Source organism: Lithobates pipiens, unplaced genomic scaffold, assembly GCF_037356315.1.
Source record: "Lithobates pipiens isolate NorthernLeopardFrog02 unplaced genomic scaffold, aLitPip1_a1.2 Scaffold_22, whole genome shotgun sequence".
Lineage (NCBI taxonomy): Eukaryota > Metazoa > Chordata > Amphibia > Anura > Ranidae > Lithobates > Lithobates pipiens.
The window spans coordinates 90,773,906-90,801,629 of record NW_027507784.1 but is presented as its reverse complement, the minus strand read 5'-3'; the positions used below and the strand labels follow the sequence as shown (position 1 = coordinate 90,801,629).

At 42.5% G+C, this 27,724-nt stretch overlaps 1 protein-coding gene across 2 annotated transcripts in view; it reads left to right on the top strand.

The window, feature by feature from the left end:
• IHH (Indian hedgehog signaling molecule) overlaps window positions 1-27,724 on the top strand; it is a 166,927-nt gene that overhangs the window by 106,097 nt on the left and 33,106 nt on the right. Inside the window, exon 4 of one of the 2 annotated variants that reach the window (XM_077447877.1) lies at window positions 10,942-11,914. The exons of the other annotated variant lie outside the window; for it this stretch is intronic. Coding sequence (XP_077304003.1) covers window positions 10,942-11,206 — 265 coding nt within the window. The 3' untranslated portion in view covers window positions 11,207-11,914. Of the gene's footprint in view, window positions 1-10,941; window positions 11,915-27,724 lie in introns of those variants that run through there. 2 annotated transcript variants of the gene reach the window in all.

Sequence of the window (27,724 nt, the reverse complement as noted above, 5' to 3'; positions counted from 1 at the left end):
ATGGCAAATAGACTGTGCACTTTGCAAAATGCATTTGCTCCAGAGCTTAGTAAAAGAGCAGAAGCTCTGCTGACCTCCATCATCCAATCATGTGTAAGCAAAATTGCTTTTTTATTTTATTTCCTGGCATGTAATTAGGTACTCTTTTCAAAGTGAAACTGTACCTCATTTACTAAGCTCTGGAGCAACTGCTATTTGCCTTTAGTAAACCAGCCTCATAGTGTCTGATCAGTTGGGGAGTCGTTGCTGTCAGTGGGAGGAATAGTGCCCCATCATTAGTATCAGTGGGAGGATTAGTGCCCCATCATTAGTATCAGTGGGAGGAATAGTGCCCCATCATTAGTAGCAGTGAAAGGAATAGAGCCCCATTGTTGGTGTCAGTGGGATAAATAGCACTCCATGATTGGTGTCAGTGGGAGGCATAGCACTCCATCATCGGTATCAGTGAGAGGAATAATGCCCCATCATTGGTATGAGTGGGAGGAATAGTGCCTCATTTTTGGTGCCAGTGGAAAGAAAGGTATTCCATTGTTTATATGAATCAGAGGAATTATGCCACATTGTTGGGGTCAGTGGAAGTAATGATGCCCCATCATTGCTGTCAGTGGGAGGAATAGTGCCTCATCATTGGTGTCAGTGGGAGGAATAGAAAAAACCCCATCATTGCCTCTTATTAGTGTCCACCTGTGTTATAGGAGGAGTCCTTTAGTTCTCCCATATAGAGGAATGTATTTCTCCCATGGTTCAGAGAAGCATTTTGATGTAGTAGTGGGGTTAGCACTATATGGCCATATGGTGTAACTAAATCCCCATATTTTCTGAATATGATCAGGTGCTTTTTAATAGCCTTGCAGGAGTTAAATGTCATTTTTCTATGTGTGCACTCTAATCGTATTTTCAGTGGGAGGAATAGTGCCCCATCATTGTTGTCAGTGGAAGGAATAGTGCCCCACCATTGGTGTCAGTGGAAGCAATAGTGCCCCACCATTGGTGTCAGTGGAAGCAATAGTGCCCCATCATTGGTGTCAGTGGGAGGAATAGTGCCCCATCATTGGTGTCAGTGGGAGGAATAGTGCCCCACCATTGGTGTCAGTGGAAGCAATAGTGCCCCATCATTGGTGTCAGTGGGAGGAATAGTGCCCCATCATTGGTGTCAGTGGGAGGAATAGTGCCCCATCATTGGTGTCAGTGGAAGCAATAGTGCCCCACCATTGGTGTCAGTGGGAGGAATAGTGCTCCATCATTTGTATCAGTGGAGGGAATAGTGCCCCATCATTGGTGTCAGTAGTGGGAATGGTGCCCCATCATTGGTGTCAGTAGTGGAGATTGTACCTTGTATCAGTGAGGGTAGTAGTGCCCTGCGGGCCCAATACAGGCAAGCAAAGGGCTGCATCTGACTTGCAGGCTGAAGTCTGGTAACCACTGGTCTAGTAGAACATTCTTTGGCACACGGAGGGCACAGGACATTATAGCAACTATTATTACAAGATGAGGCACAATTCATAGTTATAGTACATAGCTAAAAAATCTATATTATAATAATCCTTCATGTGGTACAATCTATGTGTCAGTTATAAGACTACCACCAAATCCTGCATGCTCATAGTTACATAGTCAGGTTAAAGAAAGATGCAAGTCTATGGATAGTTCAACCAATATATGGAAATTGCTTACCCACAACTCATTCAGGAATTGATCATTCCCAGGCCTGGCCTGTTTTTTCCGATATCTGTTACCACCGTACAAGGATAACATGAACCTTGTCTTATAATGCATACTGCAGGTTTGCTACAAATCTTTTAGCAATATGGAGTACGGTACAATTTTTATTCCCAGTCGGCGGGGACTGAGGAGACTGATCAGTACGTAGGGTGCTGTGTGAATTGCTGATGGTGTATAAATGGAAATAATAAATATTTAATTCTGTTATGAAATAAGGGCTGTGTTGGTCGCAGGGCTTTTTTTTTAACTATAGGTGCTGCTCTTTTTGAGATTGTACCCTAATAGCCGGGTAACATGGCAACTTAAAGGGTAACACATGACTGGTTCAGGGGCAGCCCTTTCAGGGAACCGGGGGATGGACTCCAATGCGGAGGGGTGGTTTTTTTGAAGCACCAATTAGAGCCAGGGACTCTAATAGGCTTCAATATAGGGTGGGTTTGGGTCGCAGAGAGTGCACTCCGATCCCACCTAGGTGTGTTACAACAATGAATGAATTTGCTGTTGTAATGCTGATCCTCCTTCCAGGCTTTGAGGATTAAGTCCTCCATTTTATTTCTGTCTTCTACTTCATGAAGCCATAGGCCAATGATTGGCAGCTGTGGACATTTCCAAGTCAAGAAAGCCTATTTTTCTTTTTTATCAGCACAAGGGATAGTACTTCCATTCAATGAGAATTGTCCCTTGTGCTGGTGACTGCTCTCTCAGTGGACTCTTCCATCCTCTCGGCAACTCTCTCCTTAATGGCCTACCCTTAAGCAGGCTATCCCCCCTTCAGTCTATTATGAATGCTGCTGATAGACTAATACACCTCACTAATCGTTCTGTGACTGCTGCTTCTCTCTGCCAATCCCTTCACTGGTTTCCCCTCCCCCACCGTGTAAAATTCAAAATGCTAACCATAACATACAAAGCCATCCACAACATCGCCCCCATCTACATCACCAACCTCATCTGCAGATATCGCCCAAATCGTCCCCTCCGCTCCTCCCGGGACCTCCTGCTCTCTAGCTCCCTTGTTACCTCCTCCCATGCTCGCCTTCAAGACTTCTCCAGAGCCTCTCCCATCCTTTGGAACTCCCTGCCCCGGTATATCCGATCAGCCCCTACCCTGTCCACCTTTAGGAGTTCCCTGAAAACTAATTTATTCAGGGAAGCCTATCCCACACCCACCTAACTGTCCCGGAACCACCCCCATCAAATCATTCTCTGCAGCTATTACCTTTTGTACCACCACCCCCTCCCTTTAGAAAGTAAGCTCTACGAGCCGGGCCCTCCTGTACTTTTTGTACTGTACTGTAATTGTGTTGGCACTGCGTAAACTGTTGGCGCTATATAAATCATGAATAATAATAATAATAATCCCCCCTCCCACCAATACCCCCACAGTGGTAACCTTCTGGGCTTATTACAGCTGCTGGACCAGTCATAAGCACTTGTCAAGGATGCCAACTATGCCAACTGTCCTTTCTGCCCCTCTCCTTCATTTATAGAAGCTATATTATAGCTTCCATCAATGAAAAGCACTCTATGAATTATTATTATAATTATACACGATTTATATAGCACCAACAGTTTACGTAGCGCTTTAAAATGTAGAGGGGGGACATCACAATTACAGTACAGTTCAATACAGAAGGGACAAGAGGGCCCTGCTCATAGAACTTACATTCTAAAGGGAGGGGATGGTGGTATAAAAGGTTATAGATGCGGGGGATGATTTGATGGAGGTGGCTCGGGGATTAGGTGGGTGTGGGATAGGCTTCCCTGAATAAGTGAGTTTTCAGGGATCTCCTAAAGGTGGACAGGGTAGGGGCTGATCGGATATACAGGGGGCAGGGAATTCCAGAGGATGGGAAAGGCTCTGGAGAAGTCTTGAAGGCTGAGCATGAGAGGAGGTAACAAGGAGCTAGAGAGCAGGAGGTCCCGGGAGGAGCGGAGGGGACGATTTGGGCGATATCTGCAGATGAGGTTGGTGATGTAGCTGGGGTTGATGTTGTGGGTGGCCTTGTATGCTGTGGTTAGAATTATGAATTTTTAATGGAGGTGGAATAAAAATCTGCCTCCTCAATTCATAGAGTGCTTTTGATTGATGTATAGTACATCTTCTACGAATGGAGGTGGGGGAGGAAAGGGTGAGCATAGTCGGCTATGACAGGTCCAGTAGCTGTATTAACCCATCAAGCACCCAAAGGTTACCACTGTGGGGGTTTAGGGGAAGGGGGCAGAGGAGAGAAGATTCAACTAGGAGAACAGGTCCAGTGGCTGTATTAACCCACCTAGCACTCGAAGATTACTACTCTGGGTATGGGGGTGGGGGGTTGCGGGAGGTGCAGAGGATGGAGGATTTCAACCAAGCCAGCCAGCACAAGGGACACTTCTTATTGAATGTAAGGACTGTCCCTTGTGCTGATTAATAAGGTTTTAAGAGAAAAGTCGAATCATCCAGAGTAACTAGCCAGACCATAGACAGACCAATCAATTCATCCTTCACCGGTATACAGCAACCCGAAACTCGATTGGTTGCTCCGGTATGGTGTGCTAGACGAGGCCCATCCCCTCTGCTCTTTGCATCACCACATTGGAATAGCCAATAAGAGAAAATGGGAAATGGTGCTCAAAGATGTCTGGTTAACATCAGCAAGGAGTCTCTGTACATGAGCCAGTATTCATGACACTGATGAGTATTCATGTGTACACGGCTTGTGCATTTTAAGGGGCCTATTTAAAGATCAGCAAAATAGTCGCTTTTTGTTTAGCAGCACCTGGAATAATTTCACAGCAAAACCTGACCTGCTTGTCCTCTGGTTTATACAAAATTTGACGGGAAAGTTGCAATGTTCAAATGGAGTATAAAACGGATTAGCAGCCTGTATAAAACAGTGAGACAGTTCTATAGAAAAAAATGAAAATTGACTCCTTGTGGAAGGTAGCTTCTCCATTTTCCTTCCCTTCATTGGAAAAAAAGAATTTCCACCAGGGTTAGGACAGCATTAAAATTGATGTAAAAATATTGTAGAGTCTTTATAGATTGGAGAACTTCATTCATATATATATATATATATATATATATATATATATATATATATATATATATAATTTTTATTTATTCTGATATTTGGTGAAAACGAACAGAACATGAATATTTCCTATTGCAGAATTGGCAACAATGTATCTACTTCAATCCTCAACCTCCTTGGCGATATGATTTTTTAATCTCAAAGCGGATGTGTTGTTTTGCATAGAAATTTGGTGTTTTATATTGTAGTCCTATAATTCTTATGCCGTACACACGGCCGGACTTTCCGGCAGACTAGCCCCAACGGTCTTCCCGACTGACTTTTGGCGGAGTTTCCGAATGAACGGACTTGCCAACACACGTACGGACTAAGTCCGTATCGAAAGTCCGTTCGTTTTGAACGTGATGACGTACGACGGGACTGAAAAAGAAGGTTCAATAGCCAGTAGCCAATAGCCGCCCTTACGTCGGATTTGGTCCGTCCAACCAGCATACAGACGAACGGTTTTCCTGATTTGAAACATGTTCTAGTTCTAGGTCTGTCGGAATTTTTTTAATTAAAAACGATCAAATTAGTCCACACACGAGCGGAATGTCCGACAGAATGATTCCGTCGGACCTAGTCTGCCGGAAAGTCTGGTCGTGTGTACGCGGCATTAGTAATACCACACTTAAATCTGTCCAAACAAGAGTGTAGTAGACCTCCAGGGTATGATAACGTTTGAAACATGAAATACTAAATTCTAATCTAATAAATAAATATAAATAATTATAAAAAATAATAATATAATAATAGAAAAAAGGAATTTCCCCACGATTGACTATCGCTCAATTCTGCAAGTGTCCTAATTTACTATCGCTGTTTTCTAGCTGGTCTGAAACCACTTTTGACGTAAAGGGACACTTTTTGGTTGCCATGGACAATCTCAAGTGTCCAGGCAGAAAGAACAGTATATATAATATAAAAGTGCATGCAGGAGGGCACTGGGCAAAGCATTCGGGACAAAAGGGAGGGGAAATGATTTCATACAGTAATGTAATCTTGCAGATTACAGTGTACTGTATGTGTTTTGAATTTTGTACTTTTTTGAATTTGCCTCTGGGCTCCGTCCCTATGCGTCCCGAAGCTCGCAGGGAACGGAGCCCGGCACACAAAGGCATCAGGCGTAGAACACAGCCCGCAGACACAGCGTGGGGACATCGCAGGATCCTGGGGACAAGGTAAGTTACCTGTACCAGGATCCTGAGATGCAATCCTGAGTGTGGCTCAGTATATATAATATAAAAGTGCATGCAGGAGGGCACTGGGCAAAGCATTCGGGACAAAAGGGAGGGGAAATGATTTCATACAGTAATGTAATCTTGCAGATTACAGTGTACTGTATGTGTACACTGTGTACACACTCAGGATTGCACACTGTGTACACACTCAGGATTGCATCTCAGGATCCTGGTACAGGTAACTTACCTTGTCCCCAGGATCCTGCGATGTCCCCACGCTGTGTCTGCGGGCTGTGTTCTACGCCTGATGCCTTTGTGTGCCGGGCTCCGTTCCCTGCGAGCTTCGGGACGCATAGGGACGGAGCCCAGAGGCAAATTCAAAAAAGTACAAAATTCAAAACACATACAGTACACTGTAATCTGCAAGATTACATTACTGTATGAAATCATTTCCCCTCCCTTTTGTCCCGAATGCTTTGCCCAGTGCCCTCCTGCATGCACTTTTATATTATATATACTGTTAATGGTACTGAAATTGAACCCCCGAGCCAAACTCGGGAATACCGCCAGGCAGGTTAAGGTTGTAACATTGGGTGTTATTTATTGAAACTGGAGAGTGCAAAATCTGGTGCAGCTCTGCATAGAAACCAATCAGCTTCCAGGTTTTATTACCAAAGCTTAATTCAACAAGCTGAAGTTAGAAACTGATTGGCTACAATGCACAGCTACACCAGATTCTGAGTGTTTCGGTTGAGTTCTCTCCCAATGTATTTTGCCATAATAATTGCTATTTTTATCTATCTTTGTCTTTAAAGCTATATTTCTTTCCTTTTTCCTTCTTTCTTTCTTATCTGTCTAATCTACGTATTCTTTCATTACCTGCCTTTCTAATAAATAGTATAATAAATAATGTCTTTTCTTTCTTTCTTTCTTTCTTTCTTTCTTTCTCTTTCCATCTTTCTTTCTTTTTTTCCTTCTTTCCTTATTTCTTTCTCTCCCCCCCTCCTTCTTTCTTTCTTTCTTTCTCTTTCTTTCCATCTTTCTTTCTTTTTTCCCTTCTTTCCTTCTTTCTTTCTCCCCCCCCCCCCCTTCTTTCTTTCTTTCTTTTTTCTTTATTTTTTTCCTTCTTTCCTTCTTTCTTTCTCCCCCCTTCTTTCTTTCTTTCTTTCTTTCTTTCTTTCCTTCTTTCTTTCCTTCTTTCTTTCCTTCTTTATTTATTTTTTTCCTTCCTTCCTTCCTTCCTTCCTTCTTTCCTTCCTTTCTTTCTTTCTCCCCCCTTCTTTCTTTCTTTCCATCTTTATTTTTTTTCCTTCTTTCTTTATTTCTCTTTCTTTCTTCCCTACCCCCCTTCCTTCTTTCTTTCTTTCTTTCTTTCTTTCTTTCTTTCTTTCTTTCTTTCTTTCTTGCTTTCTTTCTTTCTTTCTGGCTTTCTTTCTTTATTTCTTTCCATCTTTCTTTCTTTCTTTTTATCTGTCTTTTTAATAAATAGTCTAATAAATAATGTCCACCTTTTTTCTTTTCTTTTCTTATGTTCTCTTTCCAGGTCTTTCTTATAAGTAGAGCAGATAGACAGAATAGGCAGGCAATGTAAGCAGCACAGTAGTAATTACCATACCATCAAATTGAACATATGTGAACCCTTACCTTGAAAAAAAAAAAAATAACATTCAGTTTAAAATAGAAATGAAGGGCAAAACATTTCCTTTTTTTCCTTTTTTTTTTTATAAGTGATCACATTCCTTTTGTTCTGCATAAGGAGCTCAGAGAGCTGTTGGAAGAGAAACAGTAGTACACTGGTCTTCTCAGTGAATGGTTGTGCGGGGGGGGGGGGGGGGAGTGTTAGGAGGAGTGTGATCATTGGAGGAGACCAGGCTGAATTCCAGCACAGCTAGAGAACTGGCCACGCTGTGCGCCCCCACTTAGTGTGGTCAGTTTTTCCTAGGAAAGCAGAGGGACTGGCAGGAACACCAGGGATTTCACACAAAGGAAGCAATACAAAGAGAACAGGATACTTTTTCATACTATTACATGATACAGCAGGCACATATCAGGAATATGAAATGTTGAGGGTAACATATTCTTTAGCTCCATGTTGTGTGTCCAATCACGTGATTTTTTTTTTTTCAAGTAGACGTACAAAAAAAAGTTATGCAATAAATATATATATACATATATATATATATATATATATATATATATATATATATATATATATATATATATATATATAATATCCCCTATTTCATTTTTTATATGTTTGAAAGAAAAGGCTATACTAGAAATCTGCAGAATTTTCCTACAACAGATGAATACTGACTCATGTTTCCCCGTAGTCAATTTAAGTGCAGATTTATTTTACCTATTCAAATTTTAATCTATTGGAAATTAGATCACAAGTGTAGCAGTCATTGGGGTTGTTTTATAAAGTGATATAAACTATTCACTTAGCAAAGTGAATGCTGACTCAGCTTTGCAAATACGACAAAGCTGTGTTAAATGCAATCAGCCAATCATGCACTACCAAAAATCCTTTTTTTTTTAAAACAAAAAACCTTTGCACATGATTTTATTTTTATATTTATTCAAAGTACAGATTCACCCTATTTAATATCTATGTGAACATCCTCAGGGTTCATTTACTAAAGGCAAACAAACTGTGCAGTTGCTTCAGAGATTAGAAAATGGGCAGAAGCTCTGCCGACTTCCAACATCCAATCATGTGCAAGCGAAAATGCATTTTTTTATTTTCCTTGCACATGATTGGGTATTCTTTTCCAAGTGAAGCTTCACCTCATTTGCTAAGCTCTGAAACAACTGCACTTTGTAGAGGGCAACTGCACTTTCTAGTCTATTTGCCTTTAGTAAATCAACCCCAAAATGTCTTTTGTAAATCCTCCCTACTGCATCATTTGTTACATTACATAGTTACATAGTTAGTCAGGTTGAAAAAAGACACAAGTCCATCCAGTTCAACCTTACAAGCCCGCACCTTTTTTATCTTATGAAGAGAATTTCTATTTCCATTCAATGGCTATTGTAGGAATTCAGTAAAAATTTGCAATTCGGAGCCGTCTACTTTGACAAACTGGTAATTTGTTAATTAAAAATAAAAAAATCTCCCAGTGAACAAATTTGGAGTCTGGAGACATTCAGGATGATAATTGACAAATAAGCCGAGTATGGGTTGGCATGCTGGCTAGACAAAAAACTTAAAATGTTTTATTAGTAAAAAAAAAGTGAATTTGTTAATGCACTCCATAAATGATGTAGCCCAGTGGTCTCCAAAGGGCTGGATGTGGCCCTTTGCTTGCCTTTATCCTCTCACTGACATGAATGATGGGACATTATTCCTCCCACTGACACCAACAACAAGGGCACTGATGCCAATAATGGGGCACTATTTGTCCCACTGATACCAATAATGGGGCATTGGTTATATCCACTGACAGCAAGACATTTTCTACTTCAGTTGGGCAAAGTCGGGTCCCCCTAAAGTCTGAAGAACAGCAGACTGGCCCTTCGTTTGGAAAGATTTGAGCCATCTGATATAGATGATAGAAAGATTTATTGTTTTGGGTTGAGTTGGTGGCAGTCATAGAACACCATCAGGCCCCGGCGGGGTAAGTTTCAACTCCCACTGGGTTTCAGCTCCATCAGGGGCCCTGGGTGGGCCATCACCAATTCAAAGGTTCATTATGCCTCCCAACTGTGTGGGATGAGAAGGAATTACACCTTTTTTTCCCAAAGTATGTAGGCACACCCCCAGTAACAAAGACCATGAAGACTATAGTATGAAAACAATCTTTTTTTTTTACCACTCATTATGTTGGCTTTTAAAACAATAAATTCAATCTTTTAGAGGTTGGACCAAAGGTTTAACACAATATAGTACTTATGTGTATTGTTATAAAGGGCTATACATCAGACCAAAACAAAGGCCAACTGAAAAGAGACAGAAGGGGTTGGTTCCAATTGGCACAGTGCCTTCAAAAAGGGACAATTGGGACCTATTGGTTCACAGTTTGGGGTTTTGGGTGTTTGAGATCAAATTAGGAACCAATTTTTTTTTTTTCGTGCGTCTGAATGGGAGAGCTGAGTTTGGTGAAAAGTTGTACAGAATAACAACAACATTTGGGGCTGTCTACAAGAAAAGGTTCAGATTCCTGGATCTGTACTTTGGAAGCTGTGCACAAAAGACAAGCAAAGAGTTAATGACTAGTCACCTGTATTGCCTGTGGTAGCCCTGAAGCTGACCTTTCCCCATTACTGATTTGCCCTACCTTGTTCTGAACCTAGTCTTTGCGTGGAGGCAGCCATCCTGTAGAGGCAGGTCTTTGCTTCCTCTTGTCTGAGCAATGACTGGTGACGTATTCACTGGTAGGGAATAATTAAACAACCAAGAGTGGTGGAGAAAGCATAGATGCCCTGGTGGGTAATATAACAGAAGCAGGGAGATCCGTGCATTGCAGTTCCTCAGGTACAGCTTCCTCTCCAGCAAAGAAAACCATGAGCAGGACAGTAGTGACACCACCAAACCTCACGCCAAATCTTTTTGAAACTAGAAGTCAGAGGTAGCAGTGTCTTAGATGATCTCAAACAGCCCCTATACAGATATAAGGTCAAGTCCCCTGATCTGCACCACTTTAATCTTGAGGAATTAAAAGTCAAGTCAAAAGGTCGATTTTTCAGGTACTGCTTGGTCACAATTGATGTTAACTAAAACATAATACTTTTTGAGTTCTGGTTCACTTTAAGGGCTTGTGTGCTTTTAGATGCATTAGGCCTGCAATAGAGATCACTTTGAAATGTTTCTGAGTAGGTTCACGGGTGCATTTGATCTCCTTCTAAGCTGCATCAAGCTGCATTTGCAATGCCATTGACTTGTATCGGAAGAAAAACTGTTTGATACATTCAAAAGTGGGTGTGTCATTGGCGCTAAGGCTCCCAATTTTTAATACATACATCTGTTCTTCTTATTTCAGGACCTTCGGTGGAGAAGAGTTGGGCTCCACCAGCTGGAAGAAACAAAATAAAAAAAATAAAAAAGGAGAGCGAAAGAACAATAAAAAAGAAAAGCAAGCAAAGGGGGCTGGAAAGGAGGAGAAATTTGAAAAGAAAGCAAAGGGGGCCGGAAAGGAGGAGAAATTTGAAAAGAAAAGGCAAAAAGAAGGGAAAAATGAACAAGAAAGGGCACTGCGGAAAGAAGAAAAGAAAACCAGAAAAGGAAAAGTGATGAAGAAAAACTGAAAATGAGGAAAAGAGGGGAACGGCTGGAGAGACATGATGGCAGTTTGTCACGGTCGGAGAAACGGGATATTAGAGAGAGACCTGGAGGGGGGGCTGGACCTTCCGTACTCAGGGCGCAACGACCGGCGGCAAAAGCCAGCCAAACAAGAAAGCAGAAGCAAAAAAAGAAACAGCAATCTGAAGGAAATTTTTTTTTCCCTGAACAAAAATATTGTGATTACTAAATGAAGGACGGCATAAGTGATCAAATTTACAAATGTGATGAAACGTCATACATGATGTAAAATTTAGGTATAAACCCCTTTTCAGGGTTTTGGCCGGTCAGGTATGGGGATGAGCGGAATGATTTTGGTGAAATTTCATCAAGGCTAAAAATCTAAATTTTGCTGCTTAGGTGAAATTTGCTTGCAAAACGATCTATTCTTTGTTTTCTTATTAGGTGGGTGCTTTTGGTTATATTTATGGCAGTTTGGTTTCTTTTTTTTTCGTTTAGTGTCCTTTGTGTTGTTTTTGTGTATTTGATCCGTGCTTGAGTACTGTGTCAGTTTCAACTTTTATAGCACTTTTTTTCACTGTCTTTTCTGTGGAAAAAAGAAAACATAAAATAATGAGGGTTCAGGTGAAAGGAGCATCTATATACACTATATTACCAAAAGTATTGGGACACCTGCCTTTACATGCACATGAACTTGGCATCCCAGTCTTAATCCGTAGGATTCAATATTGAGTTGGCCCACCCTTTGCAGCTATAACAGCTTCAACTCTTCTGGGAAGGCCATCCTCAAGGTTTAGGAGTGTGTCTATGGGGATGTTTGACCATTCTTCCAGAAGCCCATTTGTGAGGTCAGGCACTGATGTTTGACGAAAAGGTCTGGCTCACAGTCTGTACTCTAATTCATCTGAAAAGTGTTCTATTGGGTTGAGGTCAGGACTCTGTGCAGGACACTCAAGTTCCTCCACTCTAAACTCATTCATGTCTTTATGGTCCTTGCTTTGTGCATTGGTGCGCAGTCATGTTGGAACAGGAAGGGGTCATCCCCAAACTGTTCCCACAAAGTTGGGAGCATAAAATTGTCCAAAATGTCTTGGTATGCTGACGCCTTAAGAGTTCCCTTCACTGGAACAAAGGGGTCAAGCCAAACCCCTAAGAAAAACCCCCACACCAAAAAAAAACCCTCCACCAAATGATTTGGACCAGTGCACAAAGTCAAGTCCATAATGAGTGAGTTTGGGGAGGAAGAACTTGACTGGCCTTCACAGAGTCCTGACCTCAACCCGATAGAACACCTTTGGGATGAATTAGAGTGGAGACTGCGAGACAGGTCTTCTCGTCCAATATCAGTGCCTGACCTCACAAATGCGCTTCTGGAAGAATGGTCCAACATTCCCATAGACAGAATCCTAAAGCTTGTGGACGGCCTTCCCAGAATAGTTGGAGCTGTTATAGTGGCAAAGGGTGGAGCCAACTCAATATTGAACCCTACGGACTAATACTGGGATGCCATTAAAGTTCACGTGTGTGTAAAGGTAGGCGTCCCAATAGTTTTGGTAATATAGTGCATCTCTGGAGCCATTTAATGCTCATTGCATGCTTAAAAACCACCTTAAAGGGTATCTAAACTAAAAACCAAAAATGCATTGCAGCTTTCCAGGCCTTAGATGTGGTGGCTACATTCGTTTTTTATTTTTCAGGCTTTTTCCCTTTATTTTCATATGATGACTCTGCCAAAAACACACTTCCTGACCTAGAGTGGCTATGTTACCTCCTCCACTGTATCTAGGGGGCAGCCACTGTTGTCCTACATGGGGGTATGGATAGGTAGCATTGGAACCCTGGACTTGTCCTATAGGTGTAACTATTCAGCAGTGTTGCAATGGTGTTTATTCATTCATTGTGTGTGGATTCTTGGCTGGTGGCTTATACACACCAAAGGATTCCCACAGTAATTCATTGGTTTGTAATGCAAATAAATTGAGCTGAGATTGAATCTTCACACCACAAGTTATTAGTCTTTATTGTATAAATCACAAATTCAATCAATCCACTATGTAATGGAGATGAACAAATGTAGACATGTTTAAAAACCACACTGTATGGCATCCATAGTTGAAGTGCCGCACCAATAGTTAAATACAGGGAAAACCTGTTGATCCTGCCAGAAATGCTGTGTTCTTGTCATTACCTGTGAACTTCAAAGAAAGAACAAATTACAGTGTATTTTTATTGTAAAAACTACTAATTCAATCATAATGGAAGGGAACCAGGGTAGACATGTTTAAAGTCCAGCCTCACAGGACACCGGGTTTCTGGCAGGATAAACAGTTGTTTTCTATGCTTGCTGAAATTGTACTTGGCCTGAATAATAAAAACGAATGCAACCACCACATCTAAGTAGTAGACTGTAATTTATATTTAATTATAAATTAAAATAACGGTTTAATTGTTAAATTAATTAATTAATTGTTAAAATAATTGTTTAATTAAATATAAAAATTTAATTTAATTACCTGCAATTTATATTTAATTGTAAATAAAAATGAAATGTAAGTGGTGTTAAAGCCTAAACATTTTACACTTAAATTCATTCCCTACATTAGGGTAAAAAATATTTGTGTATCAGTATCAACCCTTCACAACCTATCCCCCAGCCCCCCCCCCCCCCCCCACCCCACACACTTACCCTAGCCCTAATTGGATCCAGTGCTGTGCCCACCTGCAGTAACTCTGTCTTCTTTCCCTGCTCTCACAGGCTTTGGTTCCCAATGCTGTCAGTCAAATCCTGTGAGAAGAGGGTGGGGAAAGCTGCGCTGGCTGTGTCTATAGATGCCAGCAACGCAGCTCAGGATCGAGCTCACAGGTATGCCATGATAGGAAGCAGCTTCCTATGGTGGCACACCAAGAGGAGGAGGAGCCAGGAATACTCGAGGAGGACCTGAGAAGTAGAGATTCAGGGTCACTCTGTGCAATTCCAGTGCACAGAGCAGGGAAATATAACATGTTTTTTTCTTTTTTTCTTAATCCTTTGCAATCACTTTAATTGTTTTCGTGTTAAAATTATGTATAATAAAATTAAATTATAATTAAAATATTATATAGGTATGTATAAATATAATATCATTATAAATATAATATATATATAATATAATTATAATAATTGTTAAATTAATTGTTTAATTAAAGAGGTGTTCAAGCCTGGGGCTAAAAATACCGTAGCTCTTGACTTTTAATATATGGACACTTACCTGTCCAGGGAGCCTGTGATGTTGTCACCCCAGTCAATCTTCGGATTGGCAGTTGGGTGCTGCTGCCGCCACCATCTCCGCTAGGGGAAACCAGTTCCCTACTGAGCATGCATGAAGCGCGACGCACTTTCTAATTGGCCCGGCGGTGGAGGAGGACTGCGGTGCTGTCCCCAAAAGTGGGGAAGGGGTACCTGTCAAAACAGGTACCCCTTCCCCCTCCCCCTGAAAGGTGCCAAATGTGGCACCGGAGGGGGGGGGGGCAGGAAGCAAATAAGTGGAATTTCCACTTTTGGGTGGAACTCCGCTTTAAATCAAATCACTTAATTTATTGAACTGCAATTTACATTTATTAAATTGCAGTATCAGGATTTACATTTTTGTTTTTTGGTTTACATACGCCCTGACTTCACTTTCCTCATTAACTCCAATGCATTTAGCCAAGATGGCAGAATTTGGTGGAAATGTATCAGTTTTAGCTTTACTCATCCCTAGTCAGCAGTAGAGTATATAGCATAAACATACCAACTTTATACTAGAGTATATAGCATAAACATACCTCCTGTGTGTACCTGACAGCTGCTGGTGCCCAGAGCCAATCACATAGCAGTTCCTTGCTTTTTATCGGTTGTGTGCGGTGGGTGAATGGGGAGGTGGGAGCAGTAATGTGTTGGAGATCCTTCTCCTCTCCAGTCACTAATCTCCATCCTCCTGCTGAACACCAGGCGGGGGTTATAGGGGGTGGAACTGCTATTTGACTGTCACCATGAGCCAGCGAGTCTCCAATAGAAATGGATGCCAAAGCAAGTATTCAGCTACATTCCTAGTATGTACAATCTACCTGGCCTGCTTATTCTCCTAAAAGGGGTTTATGGCTCGATTATTCCTGTTGTTTATTGTGAGATGACATTACATAATGGCACAGAATCAGCTTCAAGCAATGTGTAAAGTCAATGACAGACCTAGTCACGGCGGAGGGAAGCAAATCTCTCACCAAGACAAAGAGCACCTGGAGATGCGACAGTTGACTAATTCTATAAATGAACATGTTTTCCAGGTCTGACAGTGCCTGCACTAACATTACTGGGTAATAGGAAATCTGCTCTGGTTCACTTTCTGGTGACCACATGCGCTTTGATTTTTTTAATTTGATGAATATGTGATTTGATCACAACGATCGAATCCGCAAACAAACGAATAGCTACAACTTCCCTTTAGCTTCCATTCACATTAGCGGATCCCCAAAGTTGCACGATTTCCCAGGCGACTTTGGAGCGTGGTTTTGATGTGACTTTTAATGGGAAATGGAAAATTCCTGGAAGTTGCACATCTCTGCAAAGCCCTGTAAGAAGGTGTATGACAGCCTCAGCCTGGGCTCCATCCAGGCCACACCCCCAACACCAGTGGCGGCTGGTGCTCCATTTTGGGGGGGGGGACAAACAAACCACCCACCACCAACTCCCCCACCTGTGCCCCGAGCCCACCCTTTTTAAAGCCAATTAGAGCCTCTGGCTCTAATCACACGCTTCGGAGAAAAAACACCATTGGAATCCATGCTTCCGGCACCCTGCATGTAGATTAGTGTCCAGACGCATGGATTGGGGGTGTTGCAACCCTGCACCCCGTATGGATGGGCCACCAGTGCCCAACACTTTTTACTCTGCCAACGGAGCTCTCCCCATGACTAAGCTCCGTGGGTGGAGTGAAATGTGTTGGGGGCGTGGACTGGTTGGATCCCGGGCTGAGGCTGACATATACCTTCTTAGCCCTTGTACACACGGTCGGAGAATCCGTTGTAATGTGTCCTATTGGACCGTGTTGTCGGATAATTCGACTGTGTGTGGTATGCATCGGACTGATTCCGTCTGAATATCCGTCGGACCCAATTTTCCAACATGTTGGAAATATTTCCCGACCAACTGGTTCAATCGGACATACTCCGATCATGTGTAGAGAATTTTGATCAGACCAAGTGCCACGCATGCTCAGATGAAATTCCTACATCAAAGCTATTGGCTACTAGCCTGAATGTAGTCCCGTCGTAACGAAATTACGTCATCACGTTCCGAAAGATCGGATTTTTCGACAACTTAGTCCGACCGTGTGTATGCAACAGTTTCGGACAAGATCCGACGGGCAAAATCCGACGGATTTGGTTGTGGAAATCTCCGACCGTGTGTACAGGGGCTAAGGGGATTTTGCAGAGATGTGCGACTTCCAGGACCTTTCCTTTTTCCATGTGATGTCTAGAGCTGGGAAGAGCTCTGTCCTTGTCTGCACCCCAAACAGTTGCTACATAAGAGGACCCGGTGGAGCCTTGAGCAGCACCTGCAGATTTGGTTTGATGCGACTTTCGGTGCGACTTTGATCTGACTTTACACTCTCTGGACCAAAGTTGCATCAAAAGTCGCACCAAAGTAGTGCAGACACCTTTTCAAAATTTCTGTGATTTTAAGTTGCATCGATCTGAACGGGAGCCATTGCAAACAATGGGCCGTGGCTTGTCATGTCCAAAGTCGCAATGACAATTCGCACAAGCGAGCATGGGCCCTGAGACTCAACTCTGATCAGATTAAATTAAACTGAGTCAATCAGCCAGGGTAGAAATTTATCAATCATTTTGCATTGATTGGCAGCAGTGAGATACTTCGTTCATGAATGTGATTTGATCTCGATCGATTATGAGATTGCATGGTGGAAACAGGGATGCTACTGATAACTTGATCAATTGTATCTCAGTTATCGATCGATATTCATATCAATCGAATGGGTTTTCAACTATAGATCAATTATTCCTATTGGAAGAGACCGTTCAAGCGAGAAAGCAATCATTAATCAAAGCATGTACTGAATTTTCAGATACAGATGGGTGCCAGCGGTGATTCCTTATTTTTTTTTCTAATCTCTCAGGGAACCCTGTGGCAAGATCTTTCTGCTGCAGCTCCCATCTCTTACCCTAATCTTTTAAGGAGTCTCACTCCTCCAGCTGCATTTTCTCTAATAATAAAAATAGATTAAAACTCCAACAGTGGCAAGGAGACCCCCATAATAATGTGACCGGTGGGCAGTGATGGGAACCCACTGCAGAGATTCTGCCAATTGGGTATCCCATAGAGAAGGCAGTGTATGATTCATTGCAGCAGTTCGGGGGTTGGCTGATTCTTTGAAACATACTTTGTGCGCTGGTTAAAACTCGGACATCGGTGGAGGAGATCCCGAGTCCACTTCAGCAATTTTCCATTATTTTTTTCCATCACTGTAGAGTTAAGGGACCATTTATTTCTTTGTGGTGTACTAAGCAACATTATATTGCACATTAATGTGCCTTGTATTAAGGCGACCCTTTGAAATGAATGGGCTGCTAATGCAATGTGTTGCTTTAGTGCACTGGTCTCCAAACTGCAGGGTCTAGATGTGGCCCTTTTCTTGCTTTTATCTGGCCCTTGGAGCACTATTCCAACCACTGACACCAACAATTGGGCATGCGTCCTTGCATTTACACCAACAATTTGGCATACGTCCCCCCCTACTGACACCAACAATTGGGCACGTGCCCTTTAATTTACACCAACAATTGTGCATATATCCGACTGACACCAACAATGACATCAATAATGGGCACAGTTCTGGCCAATGACACCAACAATGGAACACAATTCTTCCCACTGACACCAATGAAGGGGCAGAATTCCTCCCGCTCCCATCAACTATGGGGCACTATTCCTTCTGCTGATACCAGTCACTATTACTCCCACTGACACAAATGACGGAGCACTAGTCCTCCCACTGACACCAACAATAGGGCACAGTTCCTCCCTATGACACCAACATTGGGGCACTATTCCTCCCAAAGACATTAATGATTGGCAAAATTCCTCCCTATGACACCAACAATGGGGCACAATTCCTCCCTATGACACCAGCATTGGGGCACGATTCCTCTCAAGGACATTAATGATCGGCACAATTCCTCCCTATGACACCAACAATGGGACACAATCATTCCCAATGACATCAATGATGGGACACTATTCTTCCTACTGACACCAATGTTGTGGTACGATTCCTCCCACTGACACCAACAATGGGACACAATTCCTCCCAATCACATCAATAATGGGCACAATTCTTGCCAATGACACCAACAATGGAACACAGTTCTTCCCACTGACACCAATGAAGGGGCAGAATTCCTCCCACTCCCATCAACTATGGGGCACTATTTCTTCTGCTGATACCAGTCACTATTACTCCCACTGACACAAATGATGAAGCACTAGTCCTCCCAATGACACCAACAATGGGGCACAATTCCTCCCTATGACACCAGCATTGGGGCACTATTCCTCCCAAAGACATTAATGATTGGCACAATTCCTCCCTATGACACCAACAATGGGACACAATTCCTCCCAATGACATAAATGATGGGGCACTATTCTTCCTACTGACACCAATGATGTGGTACGATTCCTACCACTGACACCAACAATTGGGTATATGTCCTCCCACTGAAACGAATGAAGTGGCAAAATTCCTACCACTGACACCAACGATGGGGCATTGTATACTCCCACTAACATCAGGACATTTTCTACTCCCGTTGGCCTCAGTCTGCCCCCCCCCCCCCCCAGTCTGAAGGACAGTATACTGGCCCTTTGTTTGGAAAGTTTGGAGACCCCTGTTTTAGTGTGATGGGATGCCATTTAAAATAGAGGGTGCTGCAATGCTACACAGTAACGCATGGAAGATAGGTGTTGTGCATGTAAAAACGGGCCCTAAAACATTGCTTCCTTGTTATTCACTAAAAATGATTGATAAGCGATATGTCCTCTGTGTGCGCAGCTTGTAGATTATGTCTGCAGCCATTAGGGAACATGTGGTGTTTTTTTTTTTTATATATTATTTAATTTATTTTTATGAGAACTAAAAAACAAAAAACAAAAAAACAAAAATGTATTTTATTTTAGTAGAGGATAAATATTAAGTGTTTAGCACTTAGCCAGCAGATGGAGCTCTCAACTTCTTTTCAGGTTTCCAGTTTCTCCTTCCCTCCTATTGTTTACAAAGCTGAATAGCACAAGCTGAGATTTACATAGACAACTAAACGAGTCAGGCAGTGACTCCATCCCTCCTCCTTCCTGCTACTTTCTTGCTCTTTAGCAAACCCAAAGTGCTCTGGGAGTTTAAAGTTGAGCTTTAGCTATAAAAGAAAATTCTCCACAGCTGTTGTCCCATCACTTACCTGTAATGAAATACACTATATTACCAAAAGTATTGGGACGCCTGCCCCTGTCTATGGGAATGTTTGACCATTCTTCCAAAAGCGTATTTGTGAGGTCGGGCACTGATGTTGGACGAGAAGGCCTGGCTCGCAGTCTCTGCTCAAATTCATCCCAAAGGTGTTCTATTGGGTTGAGGTCAGGACTCTGTGCAGGCCAGTCAAGTTCCTCCAACCCAAACTCGTTCATCCATGTCTTTATGGACCTTGTTTTGTGCACTGGTGCGCAGTCATGTCGGAACAGGAAGGGGCCCTACCCAACCTGTTCCCAAAAAGTTGGGAGCATGAAATGGTCCAAAATGTTTTGGTATGCTGACACCTTAAGAGGTCCCTTCACTAGAACTAAGGGGTCAAGCCCAACCCCTGAAAAACAACCCCACACCATAATCTCCCCTCCACCAAACAATTTGGATCAGTGCACAAAGCAAGGTCCATAAAGACATGGATGAGTGAGTTTGGGATGGAGGAACTTGACTGGCCTGCACAGAGTCCTGACCTCAACCCGACAGAACACCTTTGCGATGAATTAGAGGGGAGACTGAGAGCCAGGCCTTCTCGTCCACATCAGTGCCTGACCTCACAAATGCAGTTCTGGAAGAATGGTCAAACATTCCCATAGACACCCTCCTAAACCTTGTGAAAGGCCTTCCCAGAAGAGTTGAAGCTGTTATAGCTGCAAAGGGTAGGCCAACTCAATATTGAACCCTACGGACTAAGACTGGGATGCCATTAAAGTTCATGTGCGTGTAAAGCAGGGATATGCAATTAGTGGACCTCCAGCTGTTGCAGAACTACAAGTCCCATGAGGCATAGCAAGACTCTGACAGCCACAAGCATGACAGCCAGAGGCAAAGGTATGATGGGACTTGTAGTTTTGCCACAGCTGGAGGTCTGCTATTTGCATATCCCTGATGTAACGGTAGGCGTCCCAATACTTTTGACAATATAGCGTATGTCCTATATTGTGCAGACAGCTGGATCCTGGAGAAATCTTCGTTGCAAGGGCGCCCTATCCTTTTCCTGGCTGTGTGATTATTTTGTGATAAAATGAATGGCACTCCAATTGCCGCACGTGCTTTTTTGCACATTTCCAGAACGCACATGGAAATGCGCATTTCTGTACATGTTTCAAAGATTGCTCAACTGTGGGTGGAGCCTTGGACACATGCAGAAATGCTCATCAGCACATGTAAAACAATCCAAAACATGTAGTCCGGAGGAGTGGGCGTTCCTTAGGCAGACTACATTCGCATGCAGACCACCCAAGGTAACGCCCACAAGTGAGGCTGAGCCTCCATGCTTGAAAAAAACTGAAACCCGATAAATGAGCGGGGCGGGACCAGGGACAATCAGGCTAGATTAGTAATGGCGAACCTTGGCACCCCCAGATGTTTTGGAACTACATTTCCCATGATGCTCCACTACACTGCAGTGTAGTCATAGCTCCCAACTATCCCTGATTTCGAGGGACTGTCCCTGATTTGGAGCAATGTCTCTCTGTCCCTCCTTCCTCCTCATGTGTCCCTCATTTTGGTCTGATCTATATAGTTGTATATAAAATGCACTTTTTATCTATCAAAAAGTGTTTTCCAGCGTTAAACCTTTCATCTGATTTCTAAATTGCTGCATTTGTAAATTCCAAAAGCCAATATAAAGGAATAGTAGTGGTAAAAAAAAAAAAAAAAAAACACTTGTGGGTTTAACCATTCTTGTTTTTTGTACATTTCCCCTTTAAGGGGGCGTGGCCAGGGGTGTGTCCTATGCCTGCCTACTTTTGCTGATAGGTGTCCCTCATTCCCATCTCAAAAAGTTGGGAGGTATGGAGTAGGTGAGCATCATGGGAAATGTAGTTCCAAAACATCTGGGGTGCCAAGGTTTGCCATCACTAGCGCTAGATGATGCTGGACGTCCTCCAGCCAGGAAATGAGGCGAGCTCCAGTTGACTTGCTGCTGCTTCTGATGTACATTGTGAGAAGCTCGCAGTGTGCAGTGTAATCAGAGTAGCTAGTTTCACTACCGGCTGGCATTAATAATAAATAGTGACAGGACCTAGACTCCGCCCCTTTCGCCTGTTTATTCTAAGAGGCTCCACCCCCCCATACCCTCTTCACAGCCAATCACAGTGTAGCCCTGTTTTAACCAGCACTCTGAAAGTAACTAATTTAATTTATTTCAATGACCGTCTGCTTCATAGGACTGTACTGTAGTGTCGGTGAGATGTAAGGATCCTGAATTCCCCGCTACCGGTAGGATTGAAGGGTCATTTCTGAACATTTATGAAGAAAAGCTAATTTATTACTGTGAGCAATGTATATTTTTTTATTTACAAAGAGAGGCATTATTTGGTACTATCACCTCTGTAGAGTGTATATTTTGCTTCTGTAAAAGATTGTACAATGTATTTAATAATAATAATAATAAACCTATCTATGTGAATACAACGTGTGTGTGTGTGTTTGGTGTACTTTCTGGGCTCCAGCGTGTAATTCTCACCCAATGATACCAAGGGCTTCATTTTCAGAATATTATGGGGGTAGGGAGCTAGAACCCCTATCACTCAATCAGAATTTTTATTTTTTATTTTTTATAATTAATTTTTTTATTTTATTAGAATTCAGCTTAAAGTGGAGTTGCACCAAAAAAAATAAAAAATTCTGAATGTTCCTAAACAAAATTGGAAAAAAAAAAAAAATTGGAATTTTTTTTTTCACTCCCCTCTAAATGGCTGTTGCTAGGGGGTCCCTCGTAGTCTGCCTCCTTCAGTGCCTGGGCTGGTGACCTCATTTGCCCTCGGCGCAGGAAGGGCCCAGGTCTGCCCCCTCCCTCTTGTCAATCATCTGGGATACGTGACAGGTCCCAGACGATTGCGCGGCCAATCGCGGCGAGCGGCGCCGCTCGCGCATGCGCAGTGGGTGCCCGGCTGTGAAGCCACAGCTGGACACCCACAGTTACAATGCCGGCGCCGCTGAACGGAGGGGGAGACAAGCGGTGGTTCGATCCCCCCACATTGCTGGACCCTGGGACAGGTAAGTGTCTGATTATTAAAAGTATTTGTAGCTGCTGAGTTTTATTTGTTTTATTTTTTTTAAAATGGCAACACCACTTTAACAGTCAACTAGGGACAAAGACATATATATATATATATATATATATATATATATATATATATATAACATATAACATTTACATAATAACCAAAACTTTATATACACATGTCAAAATATTCTATTCAAAACCTGGGACCTGGCCCCTTAAGTGGGCTGTGATGCCCAAGGCCAGTAGGCAGGTCTCCGGATCATGCAGCACTGTGATTGGCTGCACTGTGCTGACATCATTGGCAAACCTCCCAACTTTTTGAGATGGGAATGAGGGACACCTATTGGCAAAAGTATGCAGGCATAGGACACGCCCCCTGGCACGCCCCCTTAAAGGAGAATTGTAAAAAAAATTGCTTAAATACACAAGTGTTTTTTATACCACTACTATTCCTTTATATTGGCTTCTGGAATTTACAAATACAGAAATTTAGAAATCAGGTGAAAGGTTTAGCACTGGAAAACACTTTTTGATAGATAAAAAGTGCATTTTATATACATCTATATAGATCAGACCAAAATGAGGGACAAATGAGGAGGAATGAGGGACAGAGGGACATTGCTCCAAATCAGGGACAGCCCCTCAAAATCAGGGACAGTTGGGAGCTATGCACAGATCACACTCTCCTCTCCTAACCACTCAGTCACATGATCGAGAGCCGTCATTGCATATACATTGCATTGGAAACCTGTTCTACCTCCTCCGAAACACCAGTAGCTGGCCTAAGATGTCAGGGACAGCTCGGTCACAATTCCAGGAGTGGGGGGTGGGGTGGTGTGGATGGAGTGCCCCCAAGAACAATACAGCGACGTATATGCGCAGTGTCTAGATATTAAAGTGTTACTAAACCCAGGAGCCTGCATTCATGACCCCCGACCCTCTGCCTGGACAGTGATGATTGGCCCTGTGCTGATCACATGCACCTTCCCAAAAAAACAAACTTCTATAGCATATATAGGCCAAACTGAGCATGTGTAGAGTGCCCCCAGGCTCTGTGCTATCAGGAGATGGATTGGGGACAGTTGAAGAAGGAGAGGAACAGAGAAGACAGGATCAAGCAGCATATGTGCACACTGCAGACGATTAACCCCTTAGTCCATAGTGCGTATTACAAGCATATTTTACTGCATATATAAAGACTGATTTTAGTGTTGTGGGTTTAGTAACACTTTCAAGCGGACCCCCTTAAGCCTAGTACACACTATTATGTTTTTTCCGTTCAACCCAGCGTGCTAAATGAAAAAAAAAAGGAACAGCTGTTGTACGAACTATCTGATGTTAGTACAGCGATCTCCCCCCGCCGTGCTATTGTGTTCTGAGAGGAGGACATTTGTTAAAACAGTTATTGGCGATCCCGCCATTATGGTCTTTGCTCAAACACTTCCTGTTACAGGGTGACAACTCTCTGTCCATATCCCTCAATTGTGCCCTTGTGTTGTCACCCTGTCACCTGGGCCTCTCATGAGATCCATAAGTGATCGCTTTAACACACATTACAGGGAGTCATAGTCCACTGTTGGACCATCAGGAATCCCGCTGTGATAAATGCCAGGCAGCCATTGCTGGAGTCAATGGAGGAAGTAGCTGCAAAGAGATTGGTGGAATTTAGCAGCACTGAGGATTGATAAACAATGAAAAAAAAGAAAAATCTGCAAATTTATTAAAAAAATGGCAATTGTGTATATGCTTAATTGTGAAATCCCCATGCAGAATAAGTGCGCACAGCTCTTTCCAGGATCATTAGGTGGGCAGTAGGAATGTACTTCCCGAATACTGTGTGCTGTGTTACATTCTCTTTTCTAAGGCAGGTTTGGATCGCATTGGTGGCTGTGAGAAACCTAAAAATACGGCATTAGTTATTTAATCAGGCTTCATGTGTGTGAAAGACATAGCATGGAGGGTATTCCAGCATCCCCAGCAGGTGTGTTCCAGGATCATCACATTACAGACAGCAGCGGCGTGGACGGTCTCACTACAACAGGGTCTGGATGAAATACTGAACTGCTCCAAAGTGAGCTGAGCTCCCTGTATGCATCTCAACCTCTCGCTGAGAGCGAAACGCATTAATGTGACGGGACGAAAAATGGGCTTTAACACACAGCCGCCACACATATGGAGTCAGGGCGGCCCAAGGTTGCGTGCTCATAGCACACTAACCAGGCAGTCACCGACAGCTCTCAGCCACGGCTTCTGATTGGAAGTTAGCAGGATGGGCTCCTAAGCATGTGACCAATGTGAGAGCCAATCACATGCTGCCGTGCTGCAGTGCTGCCTCCCGGGCATTAAAGCCCACTTAAAGGGTTCGCTAAGGGGGTAAAGTGGTTGTAAAGCCTAAACATTTTTTTACCTTATTGCATTCCATGTGTCAGGATCCTCCCCTCACCCCTTCTTTTACTTTCCTAAATTTGAAAATTCGGAAAAAAAAAAAAAAAAAAAACGAATAATAACTTAACTATTACTAACTATTTAATTATAGGTATTGGAATTTCCTTTCAAATTTGGCTGTTAGTGAACGTAACAAATACAAATTTATCTGAAGTTACGAATTATCCGAAATAATGAATGCCGCATCTACAAACCTTTAAACAAATGGAACGTAATGAATTAATAATAATAATAATAATAATAACTATTTATTATTATTATTATTATTTATTATTAATTTGTTACATTCCATTTGTTTAGATGCAGTATTCATTATTTCGGATAATTCGTAACTTTGGATAAATTTGTATTCGTTTCATTCACCAACAGCCAAATTTGGAAGGAAATTCCAATACCTATAATTAAATAGTTAGTTATTATTTCTGATTTTTGCATTTTCTGGTTTTCGAATTTTGAATTTCTAATATACAAATTTTCTAGATTACGAATGTAGGAATTTACGAATATTAGAATTTTCGAATGTACGAAATTACGAATGTACGAATTACGAGCATAACAATTGACCCAAAAAAAATAAAACGAAAAAAACAAACAAACAAATGAAACGAAAATGAACACATTTTTTGGCAGTGCACGTCTATCTGATCAGTGCATTTTTATAGCGCTGATCAATGTAATAATGTCACTGGTCCCCAAAAAGTGTAATTCGGGGTTAGATTTGTCCACCGCAATGTCGCAGTCCCGCTAAAAATCGCAGATCGCCACCATAACCAGTAGAAACAATAAAATAAAAAAAGTCCCTAAATCTATCCCATAGTTTTGTAGACACGATAACTTTTGCTCAAAACCAATCAATATTTACGCCTATTGCGATTTTTTGTTTTTACAAAAAATATGTAGAAGAATACGTATTCGCCTAAACTGTAGAATAATTTGTTTTTATATATATATTTTTTTGGATATGTGTTATAGTAAAATATGTGGGAGTCATGCTTGTAACTGTCAGCCTTGCAATGCCTCATGGGACTTGTAGTTCCGCAACAGCTGGAGGGCCAGACTCCTGCTTTAAGGGTTCATTTTCGATTTTGATGGTTGATGTGCCTTTAATAAAAACAATAAATTATTGTCCGCAATGTTCTGCAATGGATTGGTCACCTAGTTAGACTCAAGCTGACATTTTTCCAGAACAGAAATTAAAGTGGAACTTCTCTCTCTCTATCATCATTGATTCTTGCTGTTCCCCACGCTGCCAGCATCAGTAAATAGATAGGAAGGTATATTATATTTACTTGTTTTAAATATTTCTTCAGTTACTTCCTGGTTTCGTCCTAGGCCTACGAAAAAAATGTGCCCTGTGCCGCTAAAGTGTTCGGGTTTGTAATAAAGAAAAGGTGGCAACCCTAGGAGGGGGGGGGGGGGGGGTTGTTTTTGAAGCACCTGATTAGAACCATAGGATCTAATAGGCGTCAAAAAGGTGACCTGCGAGCGCCATGAAAATAGAAAATTCAAGGGCACACTGGCAGCATTCAATGGACACACTACCTGCTAGCAGCATATGATGCATATGATGGGCACACTGGCAGCATATGATGGGCACACTGGCAGAATATAATGGGCACACTGACAGCGTTTGATGACACAGTGGCAGCATTTGATGGGCACACTGGCAGCATATGATGGGCACAGTGGCAGCTTTTGATGGTACAGTGGCAGCGTTTGCTGGGCACACTGGCAGCATATGATGGGCACACTGGCAGAATTCGATGGGCACACTGGTAGCAAATGATGGGCACACTGGCAGTGTTTGATGGCATAGTGGCAGCGTTTGATGGGCACACTGGCAGCATATAATGGGCACACTGACAGCGTTTGATGACACAGTGGCAGCATTTGATGGGCACACTGGCAGCATATGATGGGCACACTGGCAGCTTTTGATGGTACAGTGGCAGTGTTTGATGGGCACACTGGCAGCATATGATGGGCACACTGGCAGCGTTTGATGGGCACACTGGTAGCATATGATGGGCACACTGGCAATGTTTGATGACATAGTGGCAGCGTTTGATGGGCACGATGGCAACATATGATGGGCACACTGGCAGTGTTTGATGGTACAGTGGTAGTGTTTGATGGGCACACTGGCAGCGTTTGATGGCACAGTGGCAGCATTTGATGGGCATACTAGCAACGATTGATGGCACAATGGCAGTGTTTAATAGGCACAGTGGCTGCAATTGATGGCACAGTGGCAGCATTTGATGGCACAGTGGTTTGTTTTTCAAAGTGATTTCTACAACAAAATAAAGCATGGAGACCTGAATGGATGGGGGGGCGGGGGGGGGGGGGGGCTGTTTTTGCTTTGAGTATTGAAAATGAATTAAAATAGCGTTTTAGATGCTCAGATGAAGTGTAGTTCCACTTTAAAGAAGAATTGTATGGGTGACCAGTGGAAACACAAATTATATTTATTACCTATTACAGAAGGACGGAGCCATCTTTGTTCAGGCATCATC